The sequence below is a fragment of the Penicillium antarcticum genome (genome assembly GCF_028974205.1).
Source record: "Penicillium antarcticum strain IBT 31339 chromosome Unknown utg000005l_segment0_segment0, whole genome shotgun sequence".
NCBI classification, from domain to species: domain Eukaryota; kingdom Fungi; phylum Ascomycota; class Eurotiomycetes; order Eurotiales; family Aspergillaceae; genus Penicillium; species Penicillium antarcticum.
The window spans coordinates 547,315-561,953 of record NW_026695303.1 but is presented as its reverse complement, the minus strand read 5'-3'; the positions used below and the strand labels follow the sequence as shown (position 1 = coordinate 561,953).

The 14,639-nt window shown below is 47.0% G+C and overlaps 7 protein-coding genes across 7 annotated transcripts; 1 reads left to right on the top strand and 6 right to left on the bottom strand.

Annotated features, from left to right (window-relative positions):
- Positions 1-725: 725 nt before the first annotated feature.
- Positions 726-2,049, bottom strand: N7508_004867 (uncharacterized protein; the record flags this gene model as incomplete). Its single annotated transcript, XM_058462933.1, has 4 exons — positions 726-1,364; positions 1,418-1,486; positions 1,551-1,586; positions 1,651-2,049. 4 exons carry the CDS (start codon positions 2,047-2,049, stop codon positions 726-728), a joined length of 1,143 nt encoding a protein of 380 aa, XP_058319411.1.
- Positions 2,050-3,097: 1,048 nt separating this feature from the next.
- N7508_004866 (uncharacterized protein) lies at positions 3,098-4,003 on the bottom strand (the record flags this gene model as incomplete). The annotated part of the gene is made up of 1 exon (XM_058462932.1): positions 3,098-4,003. One exon carries the CDS (start codon positions 4,001-4,003, stop codon positions 3,098-3,100), a length of 906 nt encoding a protein of 301 aa, XP_058319410.1.
- Positions 4,004-4,235: 232 nt separating this feature from the next.
- N7508_004865 (uncharacterized protein) lies at positions 4,236-4,718 on the bottom strand (the record flags this gene model as incomplete). The annotated part of the gene is made up of 1 exon (XM_058462931.1): positions 4,236-4,718. The coding sequence occupies one exon, from the start codon at positions 4,716-4,718 to the stop codon at positions 4,236-4,238; it is 483 nt and encodes a 160-aa protein (XP_058319409.1).
- Positions 4,719-4,977: 259 nt separating this feature from the next.
- Positions 4,978-6,481, bottom strand: N7508_004864 (uncharacterized protein; the record flags this gene model as incomplete). The annotated part of the gene is made up of 10 exons (XM_058462930.1): positions 4,978-5,041; positions 5,093-5,521; positions 5,571-5,757; positions 5,811-5,836; positions 5,889-6,005; positions 6,060-6,101; positions 6,153-6,179; positions 6,235-6,291; positions 6,344-6,396; positions 6,458-6,481. 10 exons carry the CDS (start codon positions 6,479-6,481, stop codon positions 4,978-4,980), a joined length of 1,026 nt encoding a protein of 341 aa, XP_058319408.1.
- Positions 6,482-7,083: 602 nt separating this feature from the next.
- Positions 7,084-7,772, bottom strand: N7508_004863 (uncharacterized protein; the record flags this gene model as incomplete). The annotated part of the gene is made up of 2 exons (XM_058462929.1): positions 7,084-7,615; positions 7,672-7,772. The coding sequence occupies 2 exons, from the start codon at positions 7,770-7,772 to the stop codon at positions 7,084-7,086; spliced, it is 633 nt and encodes a 210-aa protein (XP_058319407.1).
- Positions 7,773-9,372: 1,600 nt separating this feature from the next.
- N7508_004862 (putative phenol monooxygenase) lies at positions 9,373-11,552 on the bottom strand (the record flags this gene model as incomplete). Its single annotated transcript, XM_058462928.1, has 5 exons — positions 9,373-9,758; positions 9,811-10,258; positions 10,314-10,336; positions 10,393-11,170; positions 11,220-11,552. 5 exons carry the CDS (start codon positions 11,550-11,552, stop codon positions 9,373-9,375), a joined length of 1,968 nt encoding a protein of 655 aa, XP_058319406.1.
- Positions 11,553-13,116: 1,564 nt separating this feature from the next.
- N7508_004861 (uncharacterized protein) lies at positions 13,117-13,435 on the top strand (the record flags this gene model as incomplete). Its single annotated transcript, XM_058462927.1, has 3 exons — positions 13,117-13,194; positions 13,229-13,295; positions 13,353-13,435. The coding sequence occupies 3 exons, from the start codon at positions 13,117-13,119 to the stop codon at positions 13,433-13,435; spliced, it is 228 nt and encodes a 75-aa protein (XP_058319405.1).
- Positions 13,436-14,639: the final 1,204 nt, after the last annotated feature.

The window sequence follows — 14,639 nt, the reverse complement described above, 5'->3', positions numbered from 1 at the left end:
TCCCAAGTTGAGATAAAAGAGCACAAAATCTGTCTAACGATTTTGGACTCAAAGTGATGGACTGGTCGTGTTCGATTGCTGCTTGGTTGTGTTGGTAGTAGCATAGGCTGAGCCGAAACAACCTCAGTTTGTCGATTCTCAATAGTCCGCTGGTGGGTACGGCCAATTTTGACTGTTTTCCAGTCTGGATATATACAGTCAGATCCTTGCTCTGTGCAGACTGTACAGCTAGGTTGACCCTCATCGCATTTCTTGCGTTGCTTTCGACTGTTACCTCTCGTTATTTCTCTCGTCGGTCATGTCGCAAGAAATAAATACGAGTTCGCGCAGCCCCAGCGTGATCTTTTCTCTGTTGAACTTCTCGGCATGTTAGAAATGTGGCCTGAAAAGTATAGTCGGGACCAATTGTTCTTGTTACGCGATTTGAACGAGAAAACCCCCGTCAAACCCGTCAAACCAGAGAAACACAGGGTAATCTGGGGAGGTGATCCACACTTCAGCTGACCGAGGAAGTATAGACCGCGATTCATTATTTGCTAAATCACAAGAGAAAGGAAATGACAGGTATCACTTTATAAGCAGAACAGCCTCATAAAAACATAAACCCAAATCGAGCAAATGAAACACACCACCTAACATCACAACACCACATGAACCAATTACACTCGCACTGACCTCTTAGCGTATTCATTCATCCTTTTCAGCTCCCAGATCACTGAGACGTTTCAGAATCGATTGTTAACCGGGTACCGATTGTTGTCGGGGAACCGACTATTATCCGGAGCCTCGTAAATCATAGGATGGCCGTCCAACTCTGTCGGAGCAATGTGCGTCCGAGGCGCAGGCGGTGGTGGCTCATTCCAGCTCCAATGGCCCTGCTGCGTGGACGGAGATCCATGCGAAGACATATGCTCTGTACCCGGCGAAAAGGTACGAACATTCGGATCCGGACTGGAAACAGCACTGATATCAATGTGGCCGGGCTTCAAAGTACTGCTAGACATTTCGCTTTTCCGGTTGCCGTTGCTGTGGGCGTCTGAATTGAATAACGCCCACCGTGCTGTTCGCTCGGTGCGCCCGTCTTGGGAAGACATCCATTGTGAGTAGACGCGATTGCGGCCGAGGACGAAGAATAGTGCGACTAGAATTGCGAGGAATGCTACTCCTGCAACAGCGATACCTGCGATTGCTCCGGTTGATAGACCGTGTTTGTCGGATGGGCTGCTTGTTGCGCTTGCTGTGGCGCTTGAGGTTGTGTCTGTGGTAGTACCCTCGCCTTCAGCGGGCATTGATTGGCCGGGGACAAGCATGTAGGGATAGTGGAGGGCTTTCTTGTATTGTGATTTGAATGTCTCGCTCGAATTCTGTCGATTTTTGTCAGTATGGATCAAAGCGGCAAGAACTCTGGGCATCATACCGGATTGATAACGCCAACCATGCCATTTTTCAAACAAGAGTCGATTGCGGTACAATAGAAAAAGGTTGGCTGGAGACAGGAAATTAGATTGGGGTCCTGAATCTAGTAACGGCAAACGATTCTTGATACATACTGCAGTGTCATTAATCCTCAGCGACCAGGTCGGTGGCTGCATTCATTGTTAGTATCCTTGGAATACAGAATATATCTTCGGGCCGGACATGTCGACTTACGTCCCCCACAAGTTGTCCATCCTCTTCATTGAATGTGTCAAACATCCCCGAGTAGAAAATATCCCCACTGGCTGGCACACATGGTGCGAGATAGTCTGCTTTGACGACCGAGTGATTGGTTGGGTAAAATTCGAAAACGACAATATCCCCGACGTTGGCCTTAACACTGCTGGGTGAATATTGATGCGGGTCAGACTTGGATCCAACCTGAATGGTATGAGTTGCTATACCAGTCGAAGTCGAGGTTTTAGTAGCTGACAAGGACGAGGACGCTGTGGATGTCAAGTCTGAGGCCGAGGAATCCATGGCAATAACGGAGCCGGAATATTGGGCTATTGCCATAGATGCCAGAGCCAGCGCTGCAAGCAGTGGCCGGACCAGCTGGCGCACGAACGGCATTATGGACTGAAAGTTAACAGCTAGCTAGCAATTATCCAGTCTGCCGTTTTCGGGATATTTGAGATTATTAAAGATGAGAGGAGGGGAACGGCGAGAGAAAAGACATTGGGCCGGGGGACAAAGAAACCCATATTTCGGACAAGGGTGCGCAGCATTGGGAACTGTTTCCATTGGGCTGAAGTGACTTGAGCATCATTCATTGATAATCATCACCTACTTCCATAGACAGAATTTTGCGATCGGCAGTCAGAACAAGTGGAATTTACGGCTTGCGCTCACTTAGGGCTCTATGACCCCGCGGCTTTTAATTCGCGCTATATTCACGCGGCTCTGTAGAATTTCAATGCTGGTCTTGCTACGTTATCTTGACTACAATTCTATTTCTCGAGTCAAGGTAGCTTCGATTTCCTTTCCAACCAAGTTTCAACGGTTAATCTCATTGAAATCAAGTCACCACCGCAGTCTGTGCGTCGCAAATGGAATGATTCTGGCCCCCGCCACAGCTGATCCCGTTTTCCTCTGCAGTCAGCAGCGCCTTGCATAAGGCCTTCCATGGTCGACGCTTTGTTCCAATTAAAGATGAGTTTCAGCGGTACTAGATACAAGTTCCAAGATTTTGGTAGGAGGTCAAAGACTTGGGACTTGAAATGTAGTTGAACTCGATTTTACCTCCTGATTTAACGGATCTGAAACGCTATCCGTCAATAAAACATTAATCGAACGCAGGTACGACCACTGTTGAGAAGCTCCTTCGATCCACGCGTTCTTGACTATTTCAGTGCACAAAAGGAGCGACACTTTGGTGAATTTTCATGCCGCGTCTGACGGCGTAAAGCATCTTGACGGTGTAAGCTTAGATGTGTTGGCCTCAGTGCTGTCCTTGCGAGGCTGGTGCAAATATTGAGGCTGATAAAGTGCCACATGGGAGCGCTCGTATAAGTCCTTAGCCACAGTTGCTGACTTTTTCTCTCGTATTCTTGGCTTAGACCCGGCGAAGTCCAGATCAATAATAAACTAGACAAAATGACTCCAGTGAGACAGTGATGAATCATTCCATGGAAGTCCTCATCCCCCCCGGACCAAAAGACCGCGAGAATGATTGCCCTAAATTTTCCTCAGCCCACTTCCGATAAGCACTCCAATATACCACCGGAGAATGTTGACACATCTCGTCCCAGCTCATATTGGAAATCACCAAGTTAATATGAATATTCTGGACCTCATCGTAGTCCCCTCTGTAATAACCATAACCAGTAGATATGTATCCGAAAGAACGATTCATATCATCTGAAAACCAGACATCACCAGCCTCATACGAAGCAACAATGATAGCCTCGAGAGCATCCCGCTCATCGAATGGCTCCATTGCATCCGCCAGAGTCTGACGATCAACGGCAAGAAAGTGGTACGGAGGTGAGTGGTTAGTAAACTCTCCAGATTCAAAGTATGTCACTAAACCTTGCATGTCCGGTGAAACCAGTCGATCTGACACATCAACCCACATGAAATTTTCATCAGAGTCACAGCCGCGGAATATTTCCCATCGTATCTTGCGTAGCTCGGTTTCGGTCATCTTTTCTAACACAAAGATAACACTTGTGTCGAGACTATTGGCGATATCATCTGGGTTGACGATTGGGTCGCCGCCGAATTTGTTCAGCTTCCACATGGCAGCATTGTATTTGTATGGGCCTTTTGGGACGGTGGCTGGAATCCGACTCTCTGGATTCCAGGCTGCGTTCCAGTATTCTTCCACCTTGTCAAATGGTAATGTGGTAATCTCCAGTTTGCTGCCATCCTCGTCTGAGAAATGCGGAAAGCTAGATCCTTTTGCGTTGACAATACGGTAGCCTCCTGGGCGATCTGACTCTTCTGAGTCTTCTGGGACTTCATCTATGAAAAGTGCGAAGGCTTGGTAGTTGCTCTCATGGGAGATCTTTAGCGCTTGGAACATTCGGTAGAGTTGAGTATGAGAACACGGATCTTGGGCTTTTGGCCAGTTGCGAATAATTGTCTGACAGCCTATCATTGACTCGAGATTCCTTTGTGCTGCTTCTGGGAGATGCACCAAAGATACCAGAGTCGGGATCGATGGTTCGAGGCGTAGACCAGCCAAGTGGGATGGAAGTACACGATTTATGGTCTTGCATCTAGTTCAGTATCATTCAACTAGGCATTATTGCACTTCATGAGTTACTCACGGGTATGGCCGGTTGTGCTTTCGGCTCCGGCAGAATACGAGCATACTCGGATGACAGCCCTCCTTGAGCAGCGACGCCCAACAGAATGTTGGCCCGGGCAATTGGTACACGAGCAGCCTCAGGGCTGGATTCAGTAGAAGCTTTCCAAATGATGATGGCCGTCTGATCTATCTGAGACTGATCATCAACCACGATCAACGGATCATCTTTCACAATGGAGAAGATAGCCGATGTCGGTGGCGTCCAGTCCATTAACCAAGGGATTTCGACCAGACGCTGCATCGCAGCCTGGGGACGATCCAGCCAATTTTCGTCGATGGTACTGAGTTTGGTCATCATTTCAACCCGCTCTGCGTCTTCCATGGGGCAGATAAACACCACGTGCCATGTTGGAGGTACGCGATCTCCCATCCGGGAGATTGGCAAAATACTGGGGAACAGCCATGATGGTGGAGTTGGGGCTGCCATGTTGTGTAGATGGCCAAGTCATCTCAGATTGAAGATTTCGTGGACGCGGCTCACGGTGATCCACTACGGGTTGGAGCCGTTTTTTCGCGTCGCCAGTTGACCGGTATCGGTGCCTCTGCCATAGCGAGATGTGTTTGACTGACCAGCTGGAGGCTTTACTGCATGTACGATTGTATCATGTACTTTGATTTGTCATGAGTCTCATTTTGAACTCTACGTATGCTCATTTTTAGTGGAGGTTTTCGTATAAATTAGACCCCTATTCCACTTCAATCTTAATGAGATCTTCCTCTGGCATGGGTTTCCGCGCCCATACCCGTTTTCTAGTAAGATATCAGTAAAAAAATTCAACACGTAGACCAGAATCCACTTACACTGTATGATAAAGGTGGTATCGCGGATCAACCAACTCCTTCCTCACCCGAGCCAAGTGAACCTGAACCTCTTCCTTCGACCAAGCAGTCGGACTGCCATATTTTGTAAACAAATACATCGCATATCCTTCCATTCCAGTTAACCAATGCCCCAGATTGACAGATCCTGCTTCCTTGAGCTGCTTATCTCTGGGCCACGGCCCAACCGGCCACTTGGCTTCTTCTACATGTATATCAACAAAACCTGTCTGTTTGATTAGACTTGGGAAGCGATGATAGAGATCAAGCGGCCTTCCGGACTTTGCCGCGGCGCTCGTCATTAGTCTTTCCCAATCTTTCACGTGGCAGTGTTCTGGCCAGCTGTTATCTTCACTGTGGAATTTGTGTGATATCTCGAGCTGTTCAATCCAGCCCCCAGGTTGTAGATTACTATTAGCCTGTCAGCGGTGATCGTTCTAAGCCTTGTTTGAGTACTTACTTGTAACATTGTTGATATAGTCGTGCATTCTCTTCAGGTGTAAATGCGGCATCCAAATTTCGCATGTGGATAAGATCAAAGGGCTGCTGCCATGTCCAGGGTTGTAATATGTCGTCTACCTCAAGGACGCAATTCGGTGGCATCCAGTTTATTGGCGGGGGGAATAGGTCCACGCCTCGGACAGTAGCTTTCAAAGTCAATTCTTTGTCGCGGGGCTGCGTTCTCACCGATCAATCTCACCTTTTTGAAATAAATCTGCAACATCACTTTTCAAATATCAGTATGTCCTATTCTTGAAAAGGGGTTGCTGCTGCGTACACTGCCCATGATCCCTTTCCAGTTCCGATATCGAGAACGTGCTTTATATGTTTTCCGACCGGTGATCGGAAAAGTGGGTTTTCTCGATTTGAATCCATATTTAATGCGGTAATGTGTCTAGATAGGTATCAGTACAAATTCTGCAAAGAGTCAGGAGTCTTGCGATAGTACCCGGCTTCATATGCTTCGAATTGTTGATCATCGGAGGGAACACTGCTATTTCGTTAGACCGACCAAACATAGTTGCGGCGCTGGGTCGCATACTAGGAAACCTCCCTTAATGTTTGATATCTGAAACTATGTTAGCCGATTTTGAAGGTTGCGCAGGATGGTACAAGCTGCGCACCTCCGCCCATTTTCATAACAGCCTCGATATAGAGAGGAACCAATGGATGTTGTTTCTCTGTGATAAATTATTGGTTATACTGGGCTACATCACAAAAGGAGAAACCCACGATTGCCAATCATCCGGAGCAAAGCCTTCGGTCACGGCATATATGTCGGGATCCTGGTGCGAGAATTAGCGTGACAACTGGGAATACGCGGCGGAAGACGGGAAACAAACGCACAGGGGCAATGGCTTTTTCTTTCATGTTGCAGTTCGAGTCTCAAAACAACAATATCTGGTCGGGCAAACAGATGACGTTGGAAGTCAACAGGTGAAAGGGTCCGATTGCAATAAAAACCGTTGACATTCCATAGGCAACTCTGAGAACGGGCCGAGGCGCCCCGCTAAACATTATACGCTCCAATGAAGAGAATGTCGGTCGCTAGTTCTGCCATGATAAAGTCCAAGCGGGGCTAACTGTTAGTTTCTTCAATTCAAAGTTCCCCATTTCGTCCTCCGTTCGTCCGCTCTGAGCTCATATTTAGGAACTCACATTTCCTCACCGTTACTCGATCCCTAGCATGCAGCACACAATTGCGATAAAGTCACGTTGACGTACAGCAAATGGAAACGTCTCATGATTGGGAGGGCGTCGAATCCTGCACCCCACTGTCTCACCCGTTCCGACTCGTTGCAGGTGAACCTAGCCTTGATCCCGATTGCATCGGATGAAATCTCCACCAGGACTAGCGGAGTTTACTATTTCCTAACACGGCCAGACAGCCACATGGCAAACAATCGAATTTCTGCATTTTCAACGGGCGTGCATTAAGTCGATTCACGAACCAAAAACAAGCGAACAGGGCGCTATACAATGCCACGTGGACTTCCCGTCCCACCGAACCAATACTCGCCCCCATCCTCGCTCCCCAGCTTTTGGCGATTGCCATTCAGATCATGCGACACGGGAATTTTGGCCTGGATGATGTATGTGCAGATGGCAATAATGGCTACCTCTGGCAACATGGTCATGATCAGGTAGGCCGTGGGGTTACCCCTAATCGCGTTGAAATCCATGTCGGCAGTGATCACAAATATGAGCGTGTATGCAAGGCGCACCGCCAACATCGGAATGCACACGGCCACAGCTGTGATGCCCCACCGTTCCTGTTTGGGAAGGTTGCTTCGGTGGAGTCCGATCGCCATAAAGACTCCTACCATGTATAGGTATATCACCGCTAGTAGCGCCGTGCTGGCTTGACTGTATGGAGTTGGTAGCAGGGGATGTTCGACATGCATGACAGCCACCCAACCACCAATTGAAATGCCGATGTCAATCCAGGTTATGATTGACGGGAGGAGAAAAAGGCGTTTCCGAAGGATCGGAAGTATCTTGTTCCTGTGTTCCGAACATGGTTAGCTTCGTTTGGTCGCAGAAATAGTGGTATAACATACGCTCTTTCAAGGATGCCCAGGAGAAGGAAGATTATCAATATCATGCCCAGTGATTCGCAGACAAATATAGCTGCTGAAAGACCGCGACTGTCGCTCTTCATCGCGGCTAACTTGCAACTTGCCCCAATCAGTCGCAGTAGACAGAATATTCCGCTGCAGAACCAGCCTATTCGGTCGGTGTATTTGAAGTAGACGGCGAACAAGAAAAGTGGAGAAAATGCAACAATCTGAGCCACAGCTATACCGTCGCGGTATGTGAAAGCCATGGCAGACATAGTGCATGAAAATCACAGAGTTTATTTTATTGTAGCTCGATTCGGGGACACAAGCGCGTGCTGTTTATAGATAGTAAGAGATACCTTGATGTGAAAAGTAGTGACGAAAAGCACTATAGTCGCACCAAAACTACAAACCCCCTGGATCTGATGGATAGTTATATCTCCTCTTTGTAAACCAATCTTCAGATTTGACGACCCTACAGCTGGCATGTATACAGCGACAGCCTTGGCACAGGACAAAGACTAACCTGCATAGGTATAGCGTGCGAGCTCATCGGACAGTAATCGAGCCGCCGAGTGAGGTTTCGTCTCAAGTATTGCCCGTTTCGGCATCGGGCATGCCTTTTGACGGTGAATCTAATAGCTAAGCCCTATATTGATCGACATCATGTCGGGCGAAGGTTTGATATTTTGAGAACAGGGATGAGGTGACGGCCAGGACGAATGACGGTTAATTCGCACTGCATACCGAATTTAGATAGACTGCTTTTTTGGTTCTACGTTATCGGCCGGTGTTTTCCAGGGTGATTTACGCCATGTAGCGAGACGAACTGCATCCTCAAACGAGAAAGCCAAGGTGTTTTATGAGTGGTTTCTTGTACCTTGGCGATGGGATTTCAATTGTTCCAAGCTATTTACGTTGCGAGTATAATTAAGAGTGCGATAAAGAAGTACTTGGAGCATCATCCATGATGTACTTTTGCTAGCTGAAAACATTTTCATAGATCGTAATATTTTTATGCTCGTGCCATCTTTCTTCGTCTTTTAGAAAAAGAGGGTTAGTCCTTTTATTTAGTAGGGTGGGAAAAAAAAAACCAAAAAACAGATGGACCAGGGCGGGCTTGAACCACCAACCTTCATGATAATTTCCACCGAAATGGATTATTACATAAGCATGATGCGCTCACCAATTGCGCCACAGGTCCCGTCGGATGCTCCATAATTCACTATTGATGTTGCTGTATCTGATAGTGACCGGCCTATATGAGATCTTTCGAGATCCACTTGCTTTTTTGCACAAGGGTTGTCCGCCTTTGATTGAGGTCAAGGTAGAGGTCAAAAACACGGCAACAATACTGCCATTTCATATAAGGCCATAGATACCAAGTTCCACATTTCCATATTCATGAGGAATATATAGAAAGGGAAACCGATATGTGAGAGAGTTGAAAAAGAAGAAAAGTTTGGGAGGAAATTTACGGCTTGTGAATTTAGACAGGGTTATTGGCAAACAGTGCAAACATTTGCCCCCAGCGTCAACTGACTTATGTACTTATCTTAACTGTCAGGAGGTGCAATCGTGACTTTACAGTGCTAATCATTTCAAGAATAAATACTGGAGATTGCCACTCAAGCTGCTGACAGTAAGTACTCTTCATTCATGCACTATGTAACATCATGCAACATATTCATCTCCTGTTATCTAGACAGTCCTGACCAGTGTCTCCAAATAGTCTTGCACCCTTTGTACGTCACTCAAGGACACAATAGTCCCGATATATCCATCAGGCCGAACAACCGCCACTGCACCAGTAGCAGAACCAACACCATAAATGCCATAAACATCATCCATCTCATACCCACTATAGAACGCCATCTCGGAGTGTTCCTTCACCTCCCGAGGAATGTCGTTCCACACGAAATCTCTCGACAAACGAGGGTGGATCACAACTTGCTCCACGACAGACTCTGGGAATCGTGAGATAGTACCACTCAGACCAGCAAGCGCCTTTGCGGAGACGCCCTTGGGATCTAACAGGTCCGATGAGGTAAGGCATAGAATGCGGAAACGTCCAATCGAGGTGAAATCTTTATAATCTAGTTAGAGACGAATGACTGAAATTGAAGCATATACACTTACCATCTTGCAAGTCACGGCGATATCCATCTGCATGCCGCACCAAGCGCACATTCAATAATCTCCGTCCCGGCTGGAGAATACCAGATAGATAATCTGTACCTGTAATGGGATTTTGAGCTCCGCCAAGTTTTCGATTGACCGTCAAATTCTCGGGATATTCGACACCGCATCCACTGGTAAATCCATTGCCACGACTGAACACCTCGAGGAATTCGTCGTGAGTGAGCCCGCCATCTTCAGCGCCAATCTTGCCTGAGAACATTGATGAGAATGCTTTGTCAAATTCAATCAGCTGATGCGCGATTGTGTGTCTCTCCTGGTGATATGTATCCAGGATTGGATCTGCTTGCCCGCTAGAAAGGGGAGGCGTGAGTCCATTGATAGAATAGGCAAGCTTCCAGGCTAGGTTGTATGAGTCCATCATTGACACGTTCATTCCTTGGCCGGCCTAGATGAATGGTCAGCAATAGCACAAGATATGAATATTTTGCGTGTCTTCTCACCTTCGGGCTGTGGGTATGACAGGCTATTCATCTGGTCAACAAAACATTTCCCGTAAACACCGTGAGGCGATTGACTTACCATCTCCAACTATGAAAACCCGGTTCACACCCTGACTATCCTTAACAGAAAAGTTATCCGTAACCCGCTGCCCAATCTGATAAGCAGCCCACCAGTCAACAGCCCCATCCTTCTTAGGCCGAATATAATACGGCTTAAAAGCAGCAGCTGCATTCTCAAAAATAGCCTGCTCAGTAACCTGACTTCGACGCGCCCGTGCATCCGCAACTGGCAGTGTACCAGTGCCGTGTTCCGGCTGCTGGTCACTGTCGGGAACGACATCTCCAGGAACTTGAACATACAACCGTGTCAGATAGTCTCCAGTAGCAATACGCTCACGCGGGATGACCATGACCGATCCCGCCGGCGAGTGGATCGCGCATCGTCGTCTGATATCGGGGAAATTGGTATCAACGACTAAATCCACGACGCCCCAGATGTGATCACTTGATTCGCCTTCTAACTTTAGTCCCATGCTGCGTCGGACTACTGAGTGCGCTCCGTCTGCGCCGACCAGGTGCTTTGTTCGGACTGTGCGTCTTTGGCCTTCTGTTTCAATTTCTGCTAGGACAGGAAAGTCTGCGTCGCCATCTTCGTCGATTGTGACTTCGATTAGCTTGGTGTTGCGCTGGACACCTCGCTTGGAATAGCGGAGTAGGTCTGTCTCTAGGATACGCTCGATGCGTCCTTGGTGGATGGTAACTTCATGTGGATACCGTGCTGGAACAGCGACATCTGGCACGATAGATGTGCGCTCAATGATTTTGTCTTTATCTTCGGATGGATTCCAAAATGCGACCTGCGACCATATTAGTTAGGTTTTCGATCTTGATTTGGCAGAAACTTACCTGCCACATCTGACATCCTTCGGTGAGGATTTCATCTGCCAGGCCTAGAGACTTCAATGTCTCCAGTGTTCGAGGTTGAAGTCCGTCCGCTTGTCCCGATTTCAAAGTTGTGGATTTAGAATCTACACAGAGCAGGGAGTCGTCGCTTAGTCCATAACGAGCCAGCAGTAGATTTAGCATCAATCCCGCAGGGCCTGCTCCCACAATGACCACTTCATATTTTTCCGTTGATGCTGGTGATAGTGGTGGTGTGAGGCGTGGCAATGGTGGAGCAAATGAAGGAAGAACCCGTAGCTCCCGCGAAGCAGCGGAATGCTCAGTGAAGACGGGCATCACTTGGTGTGAAACATCAACTCAACTGAAAATGCAATAAGAAGAGTGGCCATCGACGCTTTATAGTATTTGTCGGCAACTGAATTCCTGTAGGGCGGTAATATACAATACAGGGGGGAGCTTCACCGCGGGGGATCGAGGGGTAAAGCCGAGACTGTGGAGCGAGTTGGGCCACTCAGAACTGGCAATGTGGATTGGTGAGATTCAAGTAATCAACAGTCATCGGCAGTTCTACGTAACTGCAGCTGCAAATGGGACTTGATTATTTCCGTGGGTTTAAGCTTATACCTAATTCCGTTTTTCCGAGACTCGCTTTGCTTAATACGTGCCCGAAACATACGTCAATTATTTGTTGCGTGATTGGTGAAAAAGGGCAAGTAAGTTCACGTAAGGGAATCCATACTTTGATGTTCTCATGCTAGACACTTGATTTATATTATCTAGACTGAACGAGAATACTTATAGTGTTATATAGAAGAAGTGGTCCGAAAATATATATGGAACTTGAATGAGCAAATGTTCATATCTGTAAGGTATAGTAGCCTCGCATATCAATTTGATCGTGCTTGGATATCAAATTTTGCATCAATAACGACTTCCCAGTGTACTCTGGATTGACCAGAGAGACAGTTCTCCCTGCAGACATAAGACTCCCAAGCTAAGGCTACCACATCAAGTTCCAAATTGATCGTAGCTTATTTGCACTATGGTTGCATGTTAGCTATTTGATTCCATGCTCTTGGGGAGCAATGCCCAGAGGCAGGGAAACTAGAAACGTACCACGTTTCCTGAGCAGCTTCCTTGGCCTGGACAGCACAGGAAAGTACCGCCGTTGCAATATTGGCCCTTCTGGGAGCATCCGGCTCTTGCTTCCAGATTTGGGCCCGCTTCGGCCGCTGCGAAGGCAGCAAGTGCAAGCAGAGCAATGAAAAATTTCATGTTTCAGATTGGACGAGATAAGGGTTGAGGGTTGATACGTGAGGTTCAGAGGCGCAATGGTTGTAGTTGAAATGTTGGCTTTCTTCCACGGGTGCTGGCCTTATATATACCTGGAGCAAAGTCCGGCATTAGTCAAAATTCTCAGACATGGGTACCTTTGTACCCAGAGAAAATACCTCAAGTCAATTGATTGGCCATATAATCGAGGTTACATTGCAGTGAACCTGATCAGTTGGCACTGTAAGGCCCCCAGGCTGAAGTAGAAGGCAGCTTACAGTAATGCGAAGGTTTTGGCTCAAATAGCACATTCTCCTCGCAGATCATTCTTGGCGTTTCTTGGACCGCGAATCAACATTTGTCACTGCCATTCTTACAGACTTCCATCACATGCACATAAGCCTGCACGAGTCGTGGGGTCAGAAACCTCGCTGGGACGCCGGGATCTTCATGACAAGTGGGATGTATGGAGGAGCTGTTGCCCAGAGAATTTAACGACCATCGAAAACATATAAATTGCGAGGTCTCCATCGCTAGGGAGGACTCAAAATCAATTCTTCCTTCGCAAATCCTCGCATCCTCAAGTATAGCTTCTCACGAAACCTTTCAATTATACCATACATCCATCATGCGTTTCTACATGATCACCATTGCTACGTTCATTGGCCTGGCACTTGCCTCGCCCGTTGAGGTTGAGAAGAGAGTGGTTAGTTATTGGCTTCAATAATTTGTTGTTATAGACTGACGAAGCTCCTGCGTCCGCAGCCAACGAACAATTGTTTCACTCTCTGCAGAATCGACGGTGGAGTATGTATACTTGCATCCATAACTTTGAATCCTCACTAACAATATCAATTATGATAGAGTGGAGATTACTGTCTCAAGAAGTGCTCTGGAAATTAAGAGCCCTCGCACTTTCCAAGAACAGAGGCAATACTGGTTTATGATCATGAGTGGCGTATTAATACTTTGATATGTAGCTAGACATGGTGATGAATGGATGGGCGAATGAAGTTCGGTGGTGCTCATGACTGATAACTGATAGTCTCAATTTACATCTGTTGGCTATCTGAACTACCTGCAGTTGAAGTCAGCTATAGCACACGTACAGTGTAGATGACCTAAAACGCTCCATCTTTAGTAAACTGGGGTTCTTGCTCCCTTGTTGCGTGAAACCCCTCAGTTCCACAACATTCTTTACCTTTGATCCAACTCATTCCACTGGCCCGCACATGTGGTTGTTATGAGGAGCCATTCTATTGGACGGTTCGTAAAGGGAACCTGGGGTTACATACATTGCTCGGCCTTCGTCTCGTGGCGAAAACACGGGAGATCGACACGTCCGTCTGCGTGACTGGGCAAACCTTCTAGCTCAGAAATGTAGGAAAACAATCCCAGGCTTCTTGGCATATGCAAGTTGGCTTCCAATTCTCAAAACAGAAGTATGCGCCGATGCGGATAAGATGAATTTTTCTTTGAGTTTAGTCCTTCACATATTAATACTATCATTTTTTTCCTTCTTTAAATGAATGTGGTGACGCAAGTTATATATCTGAGGCTATCTGGTTAATCTTCGTTTTTCTCATGAATCTTGAGTGAGGGAGAGATAATTTCCCAGTCTGCTGTGCCCCTCAATTGATGCTGCATAGTGAGGCGCTAGTAATAAACTTGCATTTTCTGGCTTAAACCTACGGATTTCCGTCTGGCCATGTTCTAGCCAAGGACGACCCTGATCAGGCCACATGCCTTAACCGCCAAGGAAAATTGAACGTACTTCGCCGAGCCGCTCCCGGCGCCTCAATTCTTGTACTTTGCGCCTCTCAAACAGGTCAGCGGTATGATCTGGATATGTTTGGTATTATGTTATTGCCCCAAAATTCATGTGACATTTCATTAGAAACAAACCAGGACTTAGCATTTTATTGTTTAACAGCTACATATATAAATCTAGATAAGTGAAGTACCTTGTCCTTGTGTTCTGATGTCGGGTGGCTATACAATCCTGAATCTTGGCAAGTCTTAACCAACATTAGAACTCTGCATTTTGGGGATCGACAAGCTGTAAGGGGTAAGCCACAAGGGATCATCACCGTCTCACCACCAGCGCGTGGTTCATAATGTCTGCTTTGTACAACATGCCTACCCCATTAG